Source organism: Heterodontus francisci, chromosome 20, assembly GCF_036365525.1.
Source record: "Heterodontus francisci isolate sHetFra1 chromosome 20, sHetFra1.hap1, whole genome shotgun sequence".
Lineage (NCBI taxonomy): Eukaryota > Metazoa > Chordata > Chondrichthyes > Heterodontiformes > Heterodontidae > Heterodontus > Heterodontus francisci.
Genome location: NC_090390.1, coordinates 40,146,918 through 40,167,476, shown reverse-complemented (window position 1 = coordinate 40,167,476; position 20,559 = coordinate 40,146,918). Strand labels below are relative to the sequence as shown.

The following is a 20,559-nucleotide window of genomic DNA, read 5'->3' as shown; positions in this document are numbered from 1 at the left end:
CTATTTTAATCAAGACGTTTTATCATGTTTATATCAGAGAAAGAAACTCAATATAAGCATACAATTTAATTGCTCATAGTAATATTCAGCCCAATGCTTCATCTGAAGGTACAGTTGAAAACAAGTTGTAATAGGCCAGTTCAGTTCGAGCATATTAAGCGTGTTGGACACTGCAAATAGTTAATATATTTCCTTAGGCTTTATTCTGTTTGGATTAATGCTAATGATCTGTATCTAATGTGTGCTGCGGTAATGGTAATCAAATTGTTCTTCTCCAATGTAATCTTTTCCTCTGCCTTTATGGTGTTGATTTAGTTACATCCATAAACAGGCTATTTCACATTTATTCAGACCACAGTGACATTTCCAAATTTTTTTTCAGGTGAAAAGCACAGATTTCCTGATAGATCTCGACCCTTAAACCCAGCAGCTGAAGCTCCTGTTCTGCCAGCACCACGCTTTGGAGTCAAGTACTATTTTTAATTATTCATTACTTTTCTAAGGTCTTTTTAAAATTCTAAGCCAAAAAATGGATTCCATTTATTAGACTCGTGACAGCAATCGAAGAGAAAATCAACACCTATTAATATTCAATTTCTGTTCCCAGACCAGTTTTGAGATTGCCAACTGCAAACCAACCAAGTAAGTTATCAAGGATACTGTCAAAATATACCTATTTAAGGATGGGGGGGGGCGTTAAGTTTCAAAATCTTTAAAAAAAAATTATCAATCCATTTAATATCAGAAAAATGTAAAATTGGTGGTTTGTTTTATAGAAAACAATTTTTTAATATTAGGAACTACAATATTAACCATTTGGTGTGAATACACAATATAAGTGGAAGCAGCAGCTATGACTGATAGCTAATAGTATGGCCTAGACTTTTCCACCCATTCATCATCATAAAGGTGAAAAATCTAACCTTTTTCTGTACTTGCAATTTAAAAGGAATCTTTTATATCCTTCTAAAACAATTATGATAGTCTTGTGCATTCTGAATACTGTGCACTCATTTGTACTCAGCATATCTGCACTGATGTTTACAACAACAGCTTATATTTATATACATCTAATGTAATGAAATGTCCCAAGGCACTTTACAGGAGTATTATAAAACGAAGTATGACATCAAGCCACAAAAGGAGATATTAGGTCAGATGACCAAAAGGTTGGTCTAAGAGGTAGGTTTTAAAGGAGTGCCTTAAAAGGAAGAAAGCGAGGTGCAGAGGCAGAGAGGTGTAAAGTGGGTATTCCAAAGCTTGGGGCATTGCGCGGAGGGGGCGAGACTTCGGGCGTGCAGGAAGGATCTGACAGGGAGGGCTCTTCTCACCACCAGCCAAGCTACATCTTGGTGCTTGATTGAAAGTTCTGGTGATGAGGCATTCCGCCAAATGACTTTGGCGGTCTGCTCGGGGATCCATCCGACAGGATCCACCGTCTCCTTTTCCCGTAGGGCCTTGAGGACATTCCGTGCAGACCACTGCCTGATGGATCGGTGGTCAAATGTGTTTTCCTGCAGAAACTGCTCCACGAAGGATAGGTGGTACGGCACGGTCCAACTGCATGGGCTGTGGTGGGGAAGAGACGGTTGCCCACCTCCTCCTGGAATGTGTCTTTGCAAAGCAGGTGTGGAAAGAGATGCAGTGGTTTTTGTCGCGGTTCATCCCAAGCAGCTCTGTAACACAGGAGTCTGTGCTCTATGGGCTGTTCCAGGGACGCACACCGAGACAAACATCAACTGCTGCTGGAGGACTATCAATTCGGTGAAAGACGCCCTTTGGTCTGCCCGAAACTTGCTGGTCTTCCAGCGCAAAGAGTTGTCCACGACCGAATGTTGCAGACTGGCACATTCCAAGATCCAGGACTACGTGCTGAAGGACGCACTAAAGCTTGGGGCAAGCCACAGCAAAGGCTCAATGGGGAAAGACCACAGTGTAAGGTCCCCCCCACCAAGTTGAACTGAGGGGCTGGATCCATGGGAAACCCATCGAACTGTATCGGGAAAATTTTCATTTGCTGTAAAATGTAAAAATGTAATTGGCATGACAAATGTGAAATGGAAGGGTTGTGAGGCAACTCATGATTGTAATGAAGCAAACAGACCTCCTTTGCACTGTTTGTATTTTTTGACTTGGTGCTGTTTGAAACTGGTAATGTAATTTTTATAGATTTTTATGAATAAAGTATATTTTGGAAATTTAAAAAAAAAAATTCCAAAGCTTGGGGCCTAGGCAGTTGCAGTTGCGGCCACCAATGGTGGAGCGATTAAAAGTCAGGGATGCACAAGAGGCCAGAATTAGAGGAGCATTGATATGTTGTCGGGTTGTGAGGCTGGAGGAGATTACAGAGATAGGGAGGGATGAGGCCCTGGAGGGATTTGAAAACAAGGATGAGAATTTTAAAATCAAGATGTTGCTTGGCCAGGTGCTGGTGGGTTGGGGTACCTAATGAACGGATTCCATGGAAGATGAAAGCAGGAGGCTGGGAATGCCTCCTCCCTACTCATTAAATAAGCCACACAAATTCAGTTTTGTATCATACGGATGCATCAGGAACTCCTGAACTAACACAAAGAAGTTAGAAACATGATGTAAGTTGCTTCTGACCCTTTTTCCTAAGCCTGGAAAGTCAGTTCTAATGTTCATTATGCAAAATAACCAAATTTTGACTAACTATTTTCTAACCATGATTCTTTTAGACTATCCAGAACTTCCAACTAGACCTAATGGGGCTCTAGTCCGACCTGGTGTCCCCAGTCCTAAATCAAGTTTGGAACAGGTATAACTTTAGTAAACCAATGTATATTATCATTTTCATAGAAATTAAACAAATGGAGTTCAATTCAGTTACACATTTAGACCACTTCCGGCTCCGTTCCATCTTCTAACATTTCAATATTAATTCCTTTCATAACACCCACGCTTAGATATTTGCTACTGCATATATTATGCTTGTAGGTTACCATTCCATTGTACCCGCAAAATAATATTGATTGCTGTTATAACACCAACCGTTGTGATGAAATGTATTCCATATATCAATATTTTCCCACTAATTCCATTCCAACTACCAATTCACTGTCTCTGGCTGAGCCAGTCTGTAATGTTGGTATCCTTGACCCAGAGCTGAGTTTCAGATCCCATAACCTACTCTCACTAAGACTACCTACTTTCACATAAACATTATTTACCTCTGTCACTCCTCTGCTGATACTTTCATACAAGCCTTTATTGCGTCTCGGCTTGACCACTCCAATACTCTATCAGCTTCCCATTCTCCATCCTCTATAAACTGCAACTTGTCTAAAATTCTGCTGCACGAATATTGTCCCAAACCAAGTTGTATTCATCCTTCACTTTTGTCCTTCTCTTGTCTCTTTTAAAACTATTATGGATTCTGCTTCCATGCTTGCTTCTACGTCCTAACAATCAGTATTATAAAAACAACTTGGATTTATGTAGTACCTTTCACGACCCAAAGTGCTTTACAGCCAGCCGATTCAGTTCTTTTTGAAATGTAGCCACTGTTGTAAAGTGGGAAATGCAGTAGCCAATTTGTGCACATCAGGCTCTCACAAACAGCAATGTGACAATGAACAGATAATCTGTTTTTGTGATGTTGATTGAGGAATAAATATTGGCCAGAACACCACGGATAACTCCCCTGCTGCTCTTTAAAAGAGTACCATGGGATCTTTTACATCCATCTGAGAGAGAAAATGGGGCCTTGGTTTAACGTTTCATCCAAAAGATGGCACCTCTGACAGTACTCAGGGAGTAAGAGCAAAATACTGTGGATGCTGGAACTCTGAAATGAGAACAGAAAGTGCTGGAAATACTCAGCAGGTCTGGCAGCATCTGTGTAGAGAGAAACAGAGTTAACGTTTCAGACCTGCTGAGTATTTCCAGCCCTTTCTGTTCTCAGTACTGAGGGAGTGTTGCACCGTACTGGAGTGTCATCCTAGATTTTTGTGTTCAAGTCTCTGGAGTGGGACTTGAATCCACAACTTTGACTCAGAGGGGATGAGAGTGCTACCAACTGAGCCACAACAGACAAATGCTCCTCATCTGTCTCTTTGTGCTTTTGGTAATTATCTTTAGTCTGCCATGTGAGGGCATAAATTTAATCAAACAGTGGAAATAGTTTTTCTATATATACACGTTAATAAAACCTCTCAGATCACCTCTTAATTTTCTCTTTTATAATGAAAACAGCCCTACTTTACCTAGGTATCTTAGCATATCTAAAGCTCCTCATCTCTGGTATCATTTTAATGAAGCTCTTTTGTGTGCATGCTTTTTCACAACTATTAATTTGTCTTCCCATTTCTATATTTGCTTCTGAATCCCCAAATCTATTTTCTCCACTACTTCCTTTAATGTTTTCCATTTCATATGTATATTTCCTCTACTCCTTACTCCCACAATGCATTACCTCAATCCTCTGGTTTAACTCATCACATTCTTCCATATCCTCATCCCATCCTATCTCTGCAACCTCCTTCTGTCCGGAGCACTCCGTTCCTCTGATTATGGCTTCTCGTGCATCTCCCCTTTCATTCACCTGATCATCAGTATAGACCCTTCAGCCATCTCAGTCCTTTTGGCATTCTTTAACTAAATCTCTCTAATTCTCCCTACTCTTTTAATGAACTTATCAAAGCGTATCTCTTCAACAAGCTTTTGATCACTACTCTTAATTTCTCTATTCCTGGTAATATTCACCTGTTTTCCCATATGCTTATTCTGTGAAACACTTCAGGTTTTTCAAAAAAAAACAAAAGTACTATATGAAAGTTGTTGTAATACTCAGAAGAAATTTCACCCAGTTTCCATTTTATTACAGGTTTTGCTATTAAAGAGCAAATCGTTATTACAAAAAGTGTGCATATCTTTAACAATGAATATTAGAACTATTTCATATTTAAGTTTATGACCTGCAGGATCCCAGTGTTGATGGCAAAGCATGGTTTACGAATCAATGTGACCGAAAAGCTGCAGAAGAAGCTTTAAACAAATTAAATAAGGTAAGAGTGAAATTCTTCTAGGCAATTTTACAGTATTTCAGTCACTTCTTGGCTAATATTTTTTACTATAACAAACAGGACGGATCCTTTCTCATAAGAAAAAGCTCTGGACAGGACTCAAAGCAGCCATATACATTAGTTGTGTTGTACAAGAGAAGAGTCTATAATATTCCTGTACGCTATATTGAATTAACAAAAGAATACGCATTAGGTAAAGAGAAGAGTTGCGAAGAGGTGAGTTATTTACTGTATTTTTCCTTCAACAAAGATAACCAGTCATTTTTAGTTAAGAAAATACATAACCTTTACTTTTGGTAACCACAATTTTCCAGTTTAAGAATTTGTTTATTGCAGTACAATATATTTTTGGATGTTATTGGCTCCTGTCAACAGTGGATTAATTAGAGTGATATCAGCATGGGGTGAAATTCAGTCGGTTGATCATTAAAGTGAAAAACATCAGTTTTAGTACAAAATAGGAATAGCAACAGATGTTTCACTTCCTATGAGTTTTACCTTGTTTTTGCATAAGATTCAACATTCTTTTTAAACAGTTCAATCTCATCAATGGGTTAATCTGTTATTTTATATTTCATACAGGAATACTCCAGGAAAAACTCTCAGAAATCAGTGGCTGCAGTTCTCTGCGTGTTCCACTCATCACCATATGTAACTCTAGCAGGAGTTCAGCAGAATGCCGAGGAAAATGGCTGTTTCCACCATTTCTTTAGGAGTTCTGCTGGTGTCACAGCAGGGGATGGGTGGAACACCCCCTGCGTTAGAATATCAGCCTTAATCACTAGTCTTCCCCAGGAATATGGTTTTTTAAAAAAGTTTGCATTAAGCAGAAAATACTTGGCTTGGCAATTCTTGGGATTGAAGAGGATGCACAACAAATTTACACCCAGGGCTGGGAGGGTGTTGCAGAATATGGGACAGAACATGGCTCTGGACCCAAACATTAAATTCCAGTTGGGGGTGAGGGGCACATCTTCAGCTGGCCAGAATTTGTTAGAAACTGGTTGCATCGGGATACCTGCTCGGCAGCCCTAGTCAGCCGCTTCAGATGAGTCCTGATACCCAATTTGGCTCCAGCCTCAGCCAGCACAGTCAGACACATGCAGCAATTACTCCATCAACTTGTCACCCGTTTTGAGCGCATGACAAATTTCTCCCCCAAGGAGTTTTTTTATTTTAACATCGCATGGGAGTGTCTGACATCCGTGTTGACTGGAAATCTTAGAATTATACCAACAGTTATTCCACTTCTTCCATTCCATGTGGATCATGGTATGCCACAGAGAAACAAGAGTGTTAGTAACAACATTTTTATACATGTGAAAGCAGCATAATTATTGTGAAGCATGCACCACAATATAATTAAGTGTAGAGTATTGGTGGCACATAATAAAGTTTAGTTTTAAATTTTAAAAAAGTCGCATGCACATATATGCAGACAGGTCAAGTGTTGATAATCAATCCTCTTGCATTTTTAAATAATCTTAAAATGGTCTCAGTATTTGTGTTACCCTGCAAATCAAGCTAGTTCTTTATCCAATCATAAGTCTAGGATGGCAATATAAAAGCATGCTGGCTAAACAATTAATTTTATTTGACAACAAAGTTCACAGTCACAGTACCGTACTGTGCCCATTCGAAATGATGCTCAACTCAAAAAATTATGCAGACTTCATAGTAATGAAACATAATACATTAGAAGTTGTGCTGAGGTTTTATAATGGACTGTCAGATTACATCTAGAGTAGTATGAACAGTACTGCTTATATAGAAAAAACAAATGCATTGCAGATGGTGTAAAAAAGGACAAACCTAGTCCCAAGTGTGAAATGAAGGTGGAAAGATTAGGGAAATTCAAGTTTACTATGAAAAGTTGGTGTTTCAGGTGATTATTTCATTAAATGTATATAAAATATAATATTGGCCCAGATTTTGCAGTCAGTGGTGCAGTCATGTCATCAAGCAGTGTAAGTAGCCAATCGCATTGAAGAATTCTCACACACAGCAAACCTGGAAGTAAATGCACTGATTATCCGCCACTTTTTATGAATGTTAGAGAATGAAATAAAGTTTGGGACATATTAGAAGCTGAAATATCATATACTGTAAGAAATATTAAACTATGAAATTATCGTAATGGAAAAATTTGACATTATACAAATATAACTTTAGTTTACCAAGGCCCGAGAGGTTGTTCATCAGTAGTTATGATACAGTACATCATTAAAAACACAGTTACACCTCATCAAGAAGGCGCAACTTTAAATAAAAAAGATATTGCAGCATAAAAGGGGATCTTCTCATCAGGTCAGTGATTTCTAGAAGATTGTCAACTGTGGTGATTTCAACAGCACAACCTGTGGAAGATTTCCATGTTTAACTGCGCATGAGTAGATGCCAGATGTTGCTGTCAGTTTCACAGGGTAATGGCAGTGGAGGCTGACAGTTTTTCTGTCATTACAACTGCAAAATTAAAGCCAGAATGTTAGTTCAAATTAAATTAGGAAAGCAGGACATGGGGAAATGAATTTTAAATGGTGAGAAAGTAAATTTGAAATATATGAAGAACATATTTATTTACAGTGATAAGCATTTGAAATGATTTGTCGGGCTCAATAGTAGAGCAAAACTAGCATTCAGAATTAAACTGTGCACTATAAAAGGAGATTCGAGAGAGTCAAGAGATGAGTTTTAATGACCTCTTGACACTCCATTTCTCGCGTCAGCTTTCTTTTATGTATTATTTACCACTTGGCCCCATGATCTGGAATCCCCTCCCTAAACTCCTCTGGCCTCTCCACCTCCCTCTCTCCAAGACCTACCTCTTTGACCAAGTTTTTGAGTCATCACTGATAGGATATCATATCTTTCGCTCAGCACCCTTTTAAAAGCAAAAAAACCTTCCATGTGTCACCTTGGGATATTTTTGTACATTAAAGGCACTATTTAAGTGCAAGTTATTTTTTCTTATGGTTTTACATAAAAAAGGATGCTGAAGGGCTAACAGTCTATTTTGTTTTGCTCCATCTAGCGGTTTCCCAGCATCGCTGATATAATTGAAAACCATCAAAAGAACCCGTTGGTACTCATTGACAGCCAAAATAACACAAAAGATTCTACCAAATTGAAGCATCCGGTGAAAATCCCGTAATACATGTGTTTAAAGACTTCCAACTGAATGAATTTATTATTTCTCATTTTCAAACATTAACAATATTTTCAGTAAACATTTCAAGCTATATAAATCCATACAATGAGGCTCCCCTAGGAGGAGTTGTGTAATGGTTACATCAAAGTTTGCTGGTCAGAATTCATCAGTTGATTGATGTACAGCAGAAGCATTTTATTAAAGTACGAATTAATAGTTTTCCATATAAAAGCATGTTATTAAAGCCACTATATAGTTACCAAGACTGGACAGGGCCTACTATCCAGATGACATTGGTTACAAAATGCTGAATAAAGATACTTGCTGTTTGAGTTTAAGCTTGATGAATTATGGTAGCTTTTGTAAAATAAATAAGATACTGCAACCAGTATACTGTTTCCTGTCAAAGTTTAGTCAGTAAATACTGTTCTCTCTCCAATTTCTAATCGCCTTTAGTATTTCATAAGATGTATTTTATGGAAAGCATTATAAAAATATTTAAATGTTGCTAAGAAGTACTTAATACGGATTAAAAACAAAAGTAAAATAAAGGTTAGCTGGGCAACTCTGGTACAGTGAGCTAAACACAAGCTTTTCATTCTTTAGGCATTGGATTCACTTGTGACCTAGGCTGATGCAATGAAACTATCTGCTGGTTGTAAGGGTCCCTCATGAAATGAGTTTTGAGCAGGCTAAATTCCATTCTTGTTCATAGACCAAAAGCATAAAAACACTTGTAAGTTGGTGCTAGTTGACACCATCACTCAGACAAGATGGCTGGTGTGGAAAATATGCCAGTACCGTGGGTGATGCTCCTCTGAAACGCAGAAGGTTTATTATTCAAGAACTTAAAAAGAACTGATCTCTACATATAATTGTGTCACATTGGACATGGGAATTCCTAATGATGGCGCTGCATGCGTGAAATGGGAAGTGCTCCATTCCCTGGCACTACCATCACTTATTGAGGAGGTCAAAATTTGTAAGATTTCTTTATAAAGCTGTTAATTTGGAAGAATAAGCAACTTGAAATTATTAAATAAATTTTATTATGTTCTAAAATACATTGCATATATTGTAATTTCATCATAAATTATATTGCAGCATAGAAAACGCAAGTTCAAATCCCACTATTCCAGTTTGAGAATTTGAATTTCAGTTTTAAACAATGAGTAAAAGCTACCATGAAGATGTCAGAATGTCATAAAAACCTGACTGGTTCACTAATATCCTTGAGGAAAGGAAATGCCAGTCTTGCCAGAGTCACCTGCACCCTGAGAATAACATTTATAAAAAGCATTAAAAATTATTCTTATTGTATTCACTGTGATTTTCTATGAATTTGTCTGTGAAGCTGTTTAATTTGTTTAGTTTAAACAGTGTTTTTTTTTTTCAAATCCATACTGCAAAATGCAGATATTCATAAAATTTTAAATCAAGGAATTTAATTTAAGGAAAATGTTTTGGTTTGTCACTGATGTGTATTGACAAAATTGCTAATGTATCAACTGCTGTGTTGTAGAAAATATCACACTATCTGGGCATAGGAGTAAAAGAAAGTTAATGACCTTAGCTTTCCTAAGGTAATACTGCCACTTCTCAATATAAAGGGCTGAATTTTACCAGCCCCTTGCCACTGTGGGTTGTGGCAGGGAGGCCCGTAAAATGCTAGCGAGAGCAGCCCACCATCACCCATGACGCCGAGAAGGCCCCGCCGGATATTAGCAGTGGCAGCGAGGCCTCAGTGCGGCCCCCCCACCCCTGCTGCTTGGCAGTGGGGCCTTCATTAAAATGTTGAAATTAGATCAATTAAAATGCAAATTAACTTACCTGCCGCCACCAGCTGTCCCACGCTGCTTTTACGGCCAACTGGCCGCAACTCGCCTACCTTTGGAACTCCGTTGGAAGATGCAATGGTCTCTACTTCAACCACTTCCTGTGACAAGACATGACATACTTTGACAAATTTCTGTACAAAGACAATTCTCCCAATCGCTCTCGCTTTCTTGGCAAGGATTTTAAATTGATGATCAGTCAGCATTGAATATCCAAGCAGAGGAAATAGTTTTTCCTGATTCACTCCATCAAAATTCTTAGTAATTTGAAAAATATTACATCTCTTAACTTCCTCTGCTACACTATAAATAGTCCCAAGTATCCTAAATTTTTTCTCATAACTCATTTCTGATATCTGGTGAATCTATACTGTTTGCTTTGACTGTCCTTTCTGAAATCAAATGCCCTAAAACTGCCCGTAGCACCCTAACTACAAACTAGCTATTGCTGTATACAAGTTTAGCATAACTTCCTAATCTGTATCCAACCCCTATTTATAAAATCCAAAATATTATTAGCTTTCCTTTGGCTTTGTCAACCTGCATTCTTACTTTGAGAAATGTGTATTTAAACATTAGGTCTATGTTCATCCACCCCTTCAACACAGATTTCTAGGCCCCAAGCTCTGGAATTCCCTCCCGAAGCTTCTATGCCTCCCTATTGCTCTCTCCTGCAATAAGACGCTCCTTAAAACCCACCTCTTTGACCAAGCTTTTGGTCACCTGTCCCAATAGCGCCTTACGTAGTTCGGGTGTCAAATGTTTAATAGTAAAATGTGCCAAGATGCTTTGCAGAAGCTATGTCAAAAGGTGCTATGTAAATGCAAGAAGTTGTTGACTGTCTATTCTCATTCCTTATTTTTCCTCCAAGTTATATTGCTTCAGACTTGTCCACGTTATATTGCATCTGTCATAAGCCTGTCAATTCTAACATAGGTCCTTAAGGTCTTTTAGCATTCATATCACATTTTAAGATATTAAGTATCTTTTCCTCAAGTATATCCTCAACAGCTCATCAATAATTATTTTTTTTACTTGCCCAGTCTTTAAACTCACAAACATCAACTGTTGTCAGCAACTGAAAACAATGCTGATTTAGAATAGTTAGATTTTACAGGTCAAACACTCATTTTGCTTCAATGAGCTGCTAACAATCATCTGGAATAAAGTTTCTGTATCCCAACCAACTTGCATGTCAAATAAGATGCCTGCATTCACAGCTTTGGGTAGATTTTTCAAGTGGGTCTTCCAACAGGTGTTACTTAGAGTAATTGTATCCGTTACTGTACTGACACAGTCTCAGATTATCGTCACCAAATCCACCACCCTCAACATCCTCGGGGTTACCATTAATCAGAAATTTAACTGACCAACCAAATAAATACTGCGGTTACAAGATTAGGTCAGAGGCTAAGAATTCTGCGATGACTGACTGTCATGCTCGGCCCCCACCTGCCAAGAATGCGGCACAAAAATTTTGTCATGAACACTGATTTTTAACTGTTACTGGAGTGAAGAAAGGATTTGTTAAAAAGATCAGCCGTGGCTGGACAGACATTTGCATATTAACAGAGTGTGATTGGAAGGACAAATCAGCCATTTCCTGACACATTCAACTCAATGGATTTTTGATCACCAGACATTGAAGGTGGGGAGCTCACATTCCACGTTGACTGCTACGATGGTCGAATACACAAACTAACATGGTCAAACCAGCTAGTCACATGACTAACCTGCTGGGCAACCTGAGTTTTTTGAATTTGTACCAACAGTTTGGGCAGAAAGTCTGTTTGCACCTGAACTGAAGATTTCTCCTGTCTGCTCCCATCTCTCTCTCTCAAGCCACTGAAGTCACATGAACCCCAAGAGAGAAAAGTCTCCTACAGCAAACAAGGTTTAATAATAATACTGGGCCCCAACAAAAAGCAAGCTCTACCTACAATCAAGGGCTGTATAGTGAGCTTGAAGAACCATAACAAAAACTCTTCAGATATTGCCTCAAACTTTTCCACTTTATTTCTTCTCTTTTCTGTCTCTATCTGCATGTGTGTATCGCGTGTGCATCCGTAGGCATTAACTGAATTAGAGTTTAAGTTTAGTAAATTTCAAACTTTTCTTCTTTAAACCTAAGAAAGCCTGTTTGTGCTGGTTTCTTTGCCTTATAAGTGAAAAGCGGTGAACAAGGATTCACCAAGGGGGAGCTAAAAACACTGTGTTTAAAATTAAACCCTGTTACGGTAAGAGCAGGTGAAGGCTGAGAGGGACCCCGAGACACCTTGCTCATCTGGTCTTAACACGGACACACTTCCTGATTCCCAAGTCTTTCCATCATTTCAAGGCACAACTCGAGTGTGATTGAGTACTCTCCACTTGCCTGGATGAGTGCAACTACATCACAACTCAAGAAGCTCAACTCTATCCAGAACAAAGCAAATCACTTGATTGACACTTCCTCCACCACCCGTGCACCATGGCTACCAAGTGTACCATCTACGAGATGCACTACACCAAATCTCCAAGGAAGACTTCTTCGACAACATCTCCCAAACCTGCAATCGCTACTGCCTAGTGGTCCAAGGGCAGCAGGTCCATGAGAATAGCATCACATGCAAGTTACCTTCCAAGTCACACAGCATCCTGACATGGAAATATAGCACCGTTCTTTCAGCATCACAGCTCACCTGAAATACTACTCAGACTTTGGACTGAAGTTTATGAGCGCGTCGCAAATCGCCGATCTAGAGGGGGGACGGCCGCTCCAACCCCGGCAACGCCATCCATCGCCATTTTTAAAGGGCCTCAAGCCCTGCAGTAACAATTGAAATATTAAAGGGACATTAATTGGAAATTTGTGTGAAAAACTAACTAAAAGCTCTAAACCCCTCTTCCCCCTCTACCTAAATTAAAAGGCAGAACCAAAAAGGTAATAATCTCTGGATTACTACCTGAGCCACGAGCAAATTGGCAAAGGGTCGATAAGATTAAAGAGGTAAATGCGTGGCTCAAAGATTGGTGTGGGAGAAATGGGTTCAAATTTGTGGGACATTGGCACCAGTACTGGGGAAGGAGAGAGCTGTTCCGATGGGACGGGCTCCACCTGATCATGCTGGGACCAGAGTCCTGACGAATCGCATAACTAGGGCTGTAGACAGGGCTTTAAACTAAATAGTGGGGGGAGGGTTCAGTTGCATGGAAAAACAGGAAGTTAAAGGAGAAGGTAGGAGTGCAGCTTAGTGGTGAGGCTGATTGTTACCAAACTGCAAGAAGTATACTGGTTAAACCAGAAGAGAGAAATAATAAACAGGCGAATAAAGCATCAGTGCTGAGGGACAGGTACAAATAAGAGTTCTATATACAAATGCACAGAGTGTAAGGAATAAACTAGATGAGCTGCAGGTGGAAATTCAAATGGAAGATTATGATGTGGTGGCCATTGCAGAGACGTGGCTGCAGGATGGTCGGGACTGGGAACTAAATATACCTGGTTATAAAGTTTACAGGAGGGACAGGGAAAATGGCAGAGTGGGTGGAGTAGCCTTACTGATTAGAAATAATATCACCTCATTGGTGAGGGAGGATGTAATGAGGGGAAAGCATCCAGTGGAGACCTTATGGGTGGAATTGAGGAAAAGTAAAGGATCTAAAACTGTAATGGGTGCTGTATATAGACCCCCTAGTAGCAGTTCTGAGGTGTTAGATTGTATAAATGCACAAATTAGGCAAGTGTGTAACAAAGGCAGAGTAGTATTAATGGGGGATTTTAACTTACACATAGATTGGGAGAGGCAAACTAGCACCTGTCAGAAAGGTAGTGAATTTCTGGAATGTGTCCAGGATAGTTTCCTACAGCAATATGTCCTAGATGTAACAAGGGGACAGGCAATATTAAATTTAGTTATGAGTAATGAGCCAAATTTAATTAGTAGCCTAACTGTGCGTGAACATTTATCAAATAGTGATCACAACATGATCGAATTCAAGGTAGCGTTTGAAAGTGAAAAGCAGAATCAGCTACTAGAATTTTAGACTTGGGTAAGGCTGACTTTACCGGGATGAGACAGAGACTGTCCACGGTAAACTGGGTAGATCTGTTAATGGGTCAAACGACTGAAGAACAGTGGAGAATATTTAAAGAAACATTTAACGAAATACAGAGCGAGTATATACCCCTGAGAGGAAAAAGCTCCACTTCACAGAAAAAACAGCCATGGACAACTGAAGAGATTAGGAATAGCATAAAACAAAAAGAAAGGGCTTACAAAAGTGCAAAATGCAGCACAGATCCAGCTGAATGGGATCAATACAAAGAACAGCAAAGGGTCACAAAGCAGCTTATAAGAGCTACTAAAAGAGATTCTGAAAGGAAACTTGCAAGGGACATCAAAATCAATAAGAAATTTTATAGTTACATAAAGAAAAAGCAGGTGGTCAAGAGCAATGTAGGCCCACTAAAAGCTGAAAATGGAGATATTGTCATTAATAATGGGAAATGGCAGACATGTTGAACAATTAAAATAAAAGCAAAATACTGCGGATGCTGGAAATCTGAAATAAAAACAGGAAATGCTGGAAATACTCAGCAGGTCTGGCAGCATCTGTGGAGAGAAATAGAGTTAACGTTTTGGGTCAGTGACCCTTCTTCGGAACTGGCAATATGAGAAATGTCAAAGGTTATGAGCAAGTGAGGCGGGGGTGGGGCAAGAGATAACAAAGGAGAAGGTGTAGATTGGACAAGGCCACATAGCTGACCAAAAGGTCATAGAGCAAAGGCAAACAATATGTTAATGGTGTGTCGAAAGACAAAGCATTAGTACAGATAGGGTGTTAACGGACTGAAGATTGAACAGCAGCAAGTACAAACATGAAAAAAACAGTGGGTAAGCAAACTGAACAAACTAAGATGAAATGAAATAAACATTTTTTTAAATTGTAAAAAATGTAAAAAAAGAAAAAATAACTAGAAATAAAAGTAAAATGGGGGGCCTGTCATGCACTGAAATTATTGAACTAATTGCTTAGTTTGAACCTTTGCTCCATGACCTTTTGGTCAGCTATGTGGCCTTGTCCAATCTACACCTTCTCCTTTGTTATCTCTTGCCCCACCCCCGCCTCACTTGCTTATAACCTTTGGCATGTTGAACAATTACTTTGCATCAGTATTTACAGTTGAAAAGGAGGATAACTTGCCGGAAGTCCCGAAAAAATTAATAGCCGATAGCGGATAGGGACTTAATAAAATTAACGTAAGTAAAACATCAGTAACAAGGAAATTAATGGAACTAAATGGTGAGAAATCCCCAGGACCTGACAGTTTCCATCTGAGGGTGTTAAAGGAAGTAGGGGAGCACATTGTAGATGCCCTAACTATAGTCTTTCAGAGTTCCCTAGATTCAGGAGTGGTGCTTCTGGATTGGAAAGTTGCACATGTCACTCCACTTTTTAAGAAGAGTGAAAGGGGGAACCAAGAAAATTACAGACCAGTTAACCCAGCAAGTTGCTGGGGTCTATAACCAAGGATAGGGTGACTGAACATCTAGAAAAATTTCAGTTAATCAGGGACAGCCAACATGGATTCATGACGGGAAGGTCAAGCCTGACAAATCTCATTGAATTTTTTGAAGAGGTGACTAAGGTAGTGGACAGGGGAATGTCTATGGATGTTATTTATATGGACTTCTAGAAGGCATTTGATAAAGTCCCACATAACAGACTGTTAACTAAGGTAGAAACCCATTGAGTTGAGGACAAATTATTGACATGGTTAGGAAGTTGGTTGACTGATAGGCGACAGAGAGTGGGGATAATGGGTAAGTACTCCGATTGGCAGGATGTAACTAGTGGTGTCCTGCAGGGATCTGTGTTGGGGCCTCAATTATTCACATCATTCATTAACGACTTGGATGATGGCATAGTAAGTCATATATCCAAATTTGCTGATGATACAAAGTTAGGCGGCAGTGTAGACAGTCTAGATGATTGCATAAAATTGCAAAGAGATATTGACAGACTAGGTGAGTGGGCAAAACTGTGGCAGATGGATCTCAGTGTGGGCAATTGTGAGATTATTCATTTTGGACCAAAAAAGGATAGAGCAGGGTACTTTCTAAATGGGAAGAGGTTAAGTACAGTGGATGTCCAAAGAGACTTGGGGGTTCAGGTGCATAGATCTTTAAAATGCCACAAGCAAGTGCAGAAAATAATCAAAAAGGCTAATGGAACGCTAGCCTTTATATCTAGAGGATTGGAGTATAAAGACATAGAGGTTATGCTGCAGCTGTACAAAACCCTGGTTAGACCCCACTTGGGGTATTGTGAGCAGTTCTGGGCACATCTTAGGAAGGATATATTGGCCTTGGAGGGAGTGCAACGTAGGTTTACAAGAATGATACCTGGACTACAGGAGTTAAGTTACGAGGAGAGATTACACAAATTAGGCCTGTTTTCACTAGAATTTAGAAGGTTAAGAGGTGATCTGATCGAAGTCTTCAAGATATTAACAGGAAAAGACAGGCTAAAGATAAACTATTTCCACTGGTTGGAGATTCTAAAACTAGGGGGCATAGTCTAAAAATTAGGACCAGACCGTTCAGGAGAGATGTTAGAAAGCACTTCTTCCTGCAAAGGGTGGTAGAGGTTTGGAACTCTCTCCCACAAACAGCAGTCGAAGCTAGAACAATTGTTAATTTTAAATCTGAGATAGATTTTTGTTAAGCAAAGATATTAAGGAATATGGGCCAAAGGCAGGTATATGGAGTTAGGCCGCGGATCAACCATGATCTCATTGAATGGCGGACAAGCTCGAGGGGCTGAGTGGCCTACTCCTGTTCCTATGTTCCCACCTTACAAGGACAATGCCAACAAACTCTGTGGATGCAGAGAGAGCTGTGTCTAAACACGGACAGGTGTTCATAGCACAGAGACAGGGAATGAAGAAAGAGGCAGTTGCAGGTTGCTCCATGCTCACATTCGACCACTGACTTCAGTGAGTAAAGAACGTGACCTGTTTATAGTCAGGTTTTTACAATAGTTTTTTGAGCATGTAATAAATGCCATTTGAAACTAGAAACCTCCCTCGTTTTTTTTGTTTTAAATAAATCATTTTCATGGCTTGTTACGGCACCGGGAAATTTATGATTTAAATGTGAAATCACGAAACTCACGATTCTTAAAATGCTGAGACCATGAAATTTGTAACATTTGACTGTGAATTTGGTAGGCCCCCAGTCATATTCCATTTTTATTAACTGTCAGTCTGGGATACTGATGCTTTGTCTATCGAATTCCATGGCTTTGTCCATTATCCTGTGAAATTAGTAAATGACAGATATTGCTTTACTTTTTTTTTCATCCCTAACCAATTGAAATTTGGGAATACAACGTACAATTGCTATCGACAATTGCTATCTGAGATAACTCAGATTTGGTAGTGCTGGGTAAGGGTTCAGGTGAGAACTGTCCTTGCACTTTACTAACACTGGACAGTCCTGGGTTTTGGTTGCACTAGGGTGAGGGTGCTGGAATTTGGCAGTGGGCTGATGAGGTTAGGCAGCATGTAGGGAATTCTTTGGTTTGACATCACTGTTGAAGGGGAACCCGAGGTGTTACGAAAGGGTTTGGAATGTGGGATTTGGCTCAATGGTGGATTCCTGTTCTCTATTAGTAGGGAAGGAAGAGAAAATACATGGACATGATAGGACTTGGTAAAAGGGCATCATAGGTCTAGCTAGCTTTACTGGTTTGCAATACCAAAAGCGGCATGCTATATCCAGAGCTAAGTGAGTCCACAACTAACAGATGAGAAAAAAAAGCTTAATAGTCAATGCTAGCAATAACTTGTATTTATATAACTTGTATTAGTGCCTTTAATGTAGTAAAGCATCCTCTAGGATGTTATCAAACAAAATTTGATGAGTCACATCACAGGATATTAAGGTAGATGACCAAAAGCTAGGTCAGAGGTATGTTTTATGGAGTATCTTAAAGGAGGAAAGAGAGATAGAGAAGCGGAGATGTTTAGAGGGGGAATTCCAGATCTTAGGGCCTAGAGAACTAAGGCACGACTACCACTGAAGGAGAGAAGGAAATTGGGTATGCACAAGAGGCCAGAATTAGAGGAATGCAGAGCTCTCGGAGGTTTCTAGCACTGGAGGAAATTAGGGAGGAAGAGTGAGGTCATGGAAGGCTTTGAAAACAAGGATGAGAATTTTAAATAACAAGCAGCCAATGTGAATGGGACTTGGTGCAAGTGAGGATACAGGCAGCTCAGTTTTGAATGAGCTCAAACTTATGGAGGATAGAAGATGGAAGGCCAGTCAGGCCAGTGTTGGAATAGTCAAGTCTAGAGATAACAAGGGCATGGATAAGGATGAAAGTTTCAGTAGCAGATGAACTGAGACAGGGTCAGAGTCAGGCAACATTATGTTGGTGGAAATAGGCAGTTTTAGTGATGGCGTGGATATGTGGTCGGAAATTCATCTCGGGGTCAAATATGACACCAGGGTTGCAAACAATCTGGTTGAGCCTCAGTTGCCAGGGAGAGGAATGGAAATGGTGGCTAGGGAACGAAGTTTGTGTGGGGATCAAAAACAATGGCTTCGGTATTCCCAATATTTAGTTGGAAATTTCTGCTCATCCAGTACTGGATGTTGGACAAGTAGTCTGATAATTTAGAGATAGTTCAGGGGTCGAGAGTACAGCTGGATATTGTCAGCATACATATGGAGCCTGACATTCTGTTTCTGGATGTCATCCATCAAAGGCATCATGTAGATGAAAAAGAGGGGGGCCATGGTTAGATCCTTGGGAGACACCAAAGGTAACTGCAGGAGCAGAAAGAGAAGTACTATTGAGAATGGTGTTTGGAAATCAGGCAACTAATGAGAGGAAGATCTCCATGTACGTTCCCATCCCCAACCATGACAGAGCAGCAAATTAGTGTAAAAGATAAGCCTGAAGCAGGAGGTTTAGAGGGGATTTGAGGAAAAAAAATTTCACCCAGAGGGTCGTTGAAATCTGGAACGCACTGCCTGAAGAGGTGGTAGAGGCAGGAACCCTCACAACATTTAACAAGTATTTAGATGAGCACTTGAAATGCCATGGCATACAAGGCTACGGGCCAAGTGCTGGAAAATGTGATTAGAATAGTTAGGTGCTTGATGGCCAGCACAGACAAGGTGGGCCGAAGTGCTGTATAACTCGATGACTCTATGCCAAGGGTCTTCAGCCAAAAGTACCATGTGGATAGTTCTATTGTCTTCACCTGAAGTCTCTATCATCATAGATATCAATGCCCAGTCAATTTGTTTAAGGCCACATAATAAGAGGCCAGGTAGATACAGTGAAGACTACAAGCCCTGACATTCTGTGGTAGTGAAGAATATGTGCACTAGCATTTGCTGGCCATCTAACCAAAATATTTCAAAGCATTTATGATATTTGCATTTACCCACTATTGTGGCAAATATCCAGGTATGCCCTCTGCACACACACACAAATACAACCAGCCAATTACCACCTCATCAGCAGGTGAATGGAATGCCAATCATGCCACCTACTCATCAATGACCGGTGACTGATGCTCAGTGTGGGCTCGACAAGAAACATTCAGTTCCAGCTCTCATAACATAGGCTACCAGATATGAACACAAGGGCTGAAGTATGACATGAGAATAGCTACAACAATAATGTAGCATTCAACTAAGTATGGCAACAAGGATCCCCAGCAAAACTGATGTCAATAAGAAATGTTTTCAATGCCTGGGGTCATACATGGCACATAGGAAATTAGTTGTGGCTGTCAAGAGGTCAATCATTGCAGCACTAGGACATAATTCCTGGAGTTCCTCATGGGAAATGTGCTCAGTTCATTCATCAACAGTTACTTATCAATGACCTTTCCTCTGCCACAAGGACAGGAATGGGGCTGTTTGCTCCATTTATAATTCCTCTGTAATGAAGCAGCCTCTGTTAGTCTATAGCAGTACTCAGACAATATCCAAGCTGGGGCTGAAAAGTGGCAGGTGACATTCACACTATACAAGTAACAGGCAATGGCTAGCTCAAACAAGTAAAAGTTTTTGAGTTCCCCCATAATCATGGGCCACAATTGATATAGCTGGGCCAACCATATCAACACTATGCCTACAAGAGCGAGGTACAGGGCAGGTACTGTGCAATGAGTAGCTCACCTCCAGACTCCTCAAAACCTCTTCAATTATTCTTCAGCATAGTGACTTAGTTTGTTTGATAGCAGTGCACAGGAGGGAAAAAAGGCTACCTCAGTTTTTGGTGAAGATTCAGTTATGAAGAAAATAAGCAAGTTTTCCAACATTTTAGCATCACAACTACATAATGTTCCCATGCTGATACTCATTTCAAAGGACGATTGTTCAACAGAAACCAAATCAAACTGGAATTTGTTTGTAGGATGCTCCAAATGGTGATTCAGCACATTCTATTTTGAGCACAGCATCCACCAAGATTTAAACCACATTGAACCTATATGATTTAAGCATAAACTCTCAATAATATA

At 39.8% G+C, this 20,559-nt stretch overlaps 1 protein-coding gene across 4 annotated transcripts in view; it reads left to right on the top strand.

Annotated features, from left to right (window-relative positions):
• The window catches only part of blnk (B cell linker), a 210,251-nt gene extending 201,669 nt beyond the window's left edge, over nt 1-8,582 (top strand). For all 4 annotated transcript variants that reach the window (XM_068052662.1, XM_068052661.1, XM_068052665.1 and 1 more), the window contains 6 exons: nt 383-470; nt 608-642; nt 2,700-2,779; nt 4,944-5,027; nt 5,106-5,261; nt 8,077-8,582. In XM_068052662.1, coding sequence (XP_067908763.1) covers nt 383-470; nt 608-642; nt 2,700-2,779; nt 4,944-5,027; nt 5,106-5,261; nt 8,077-8,196 — 563 coding nt within the window. In that variant the 3' untranslated portion in view covers nt 8,197-8,582. The remainder of the gene's footprint in view (nt 1-382; nt 471-607; nt 643-2,699; nt 2,780-4,943; nt 5,028-5,105; nt 5,262-8,076) is intronic.
• Nucleotides 8,583-20,559: the final 11,977 nt, after the last annotated feature.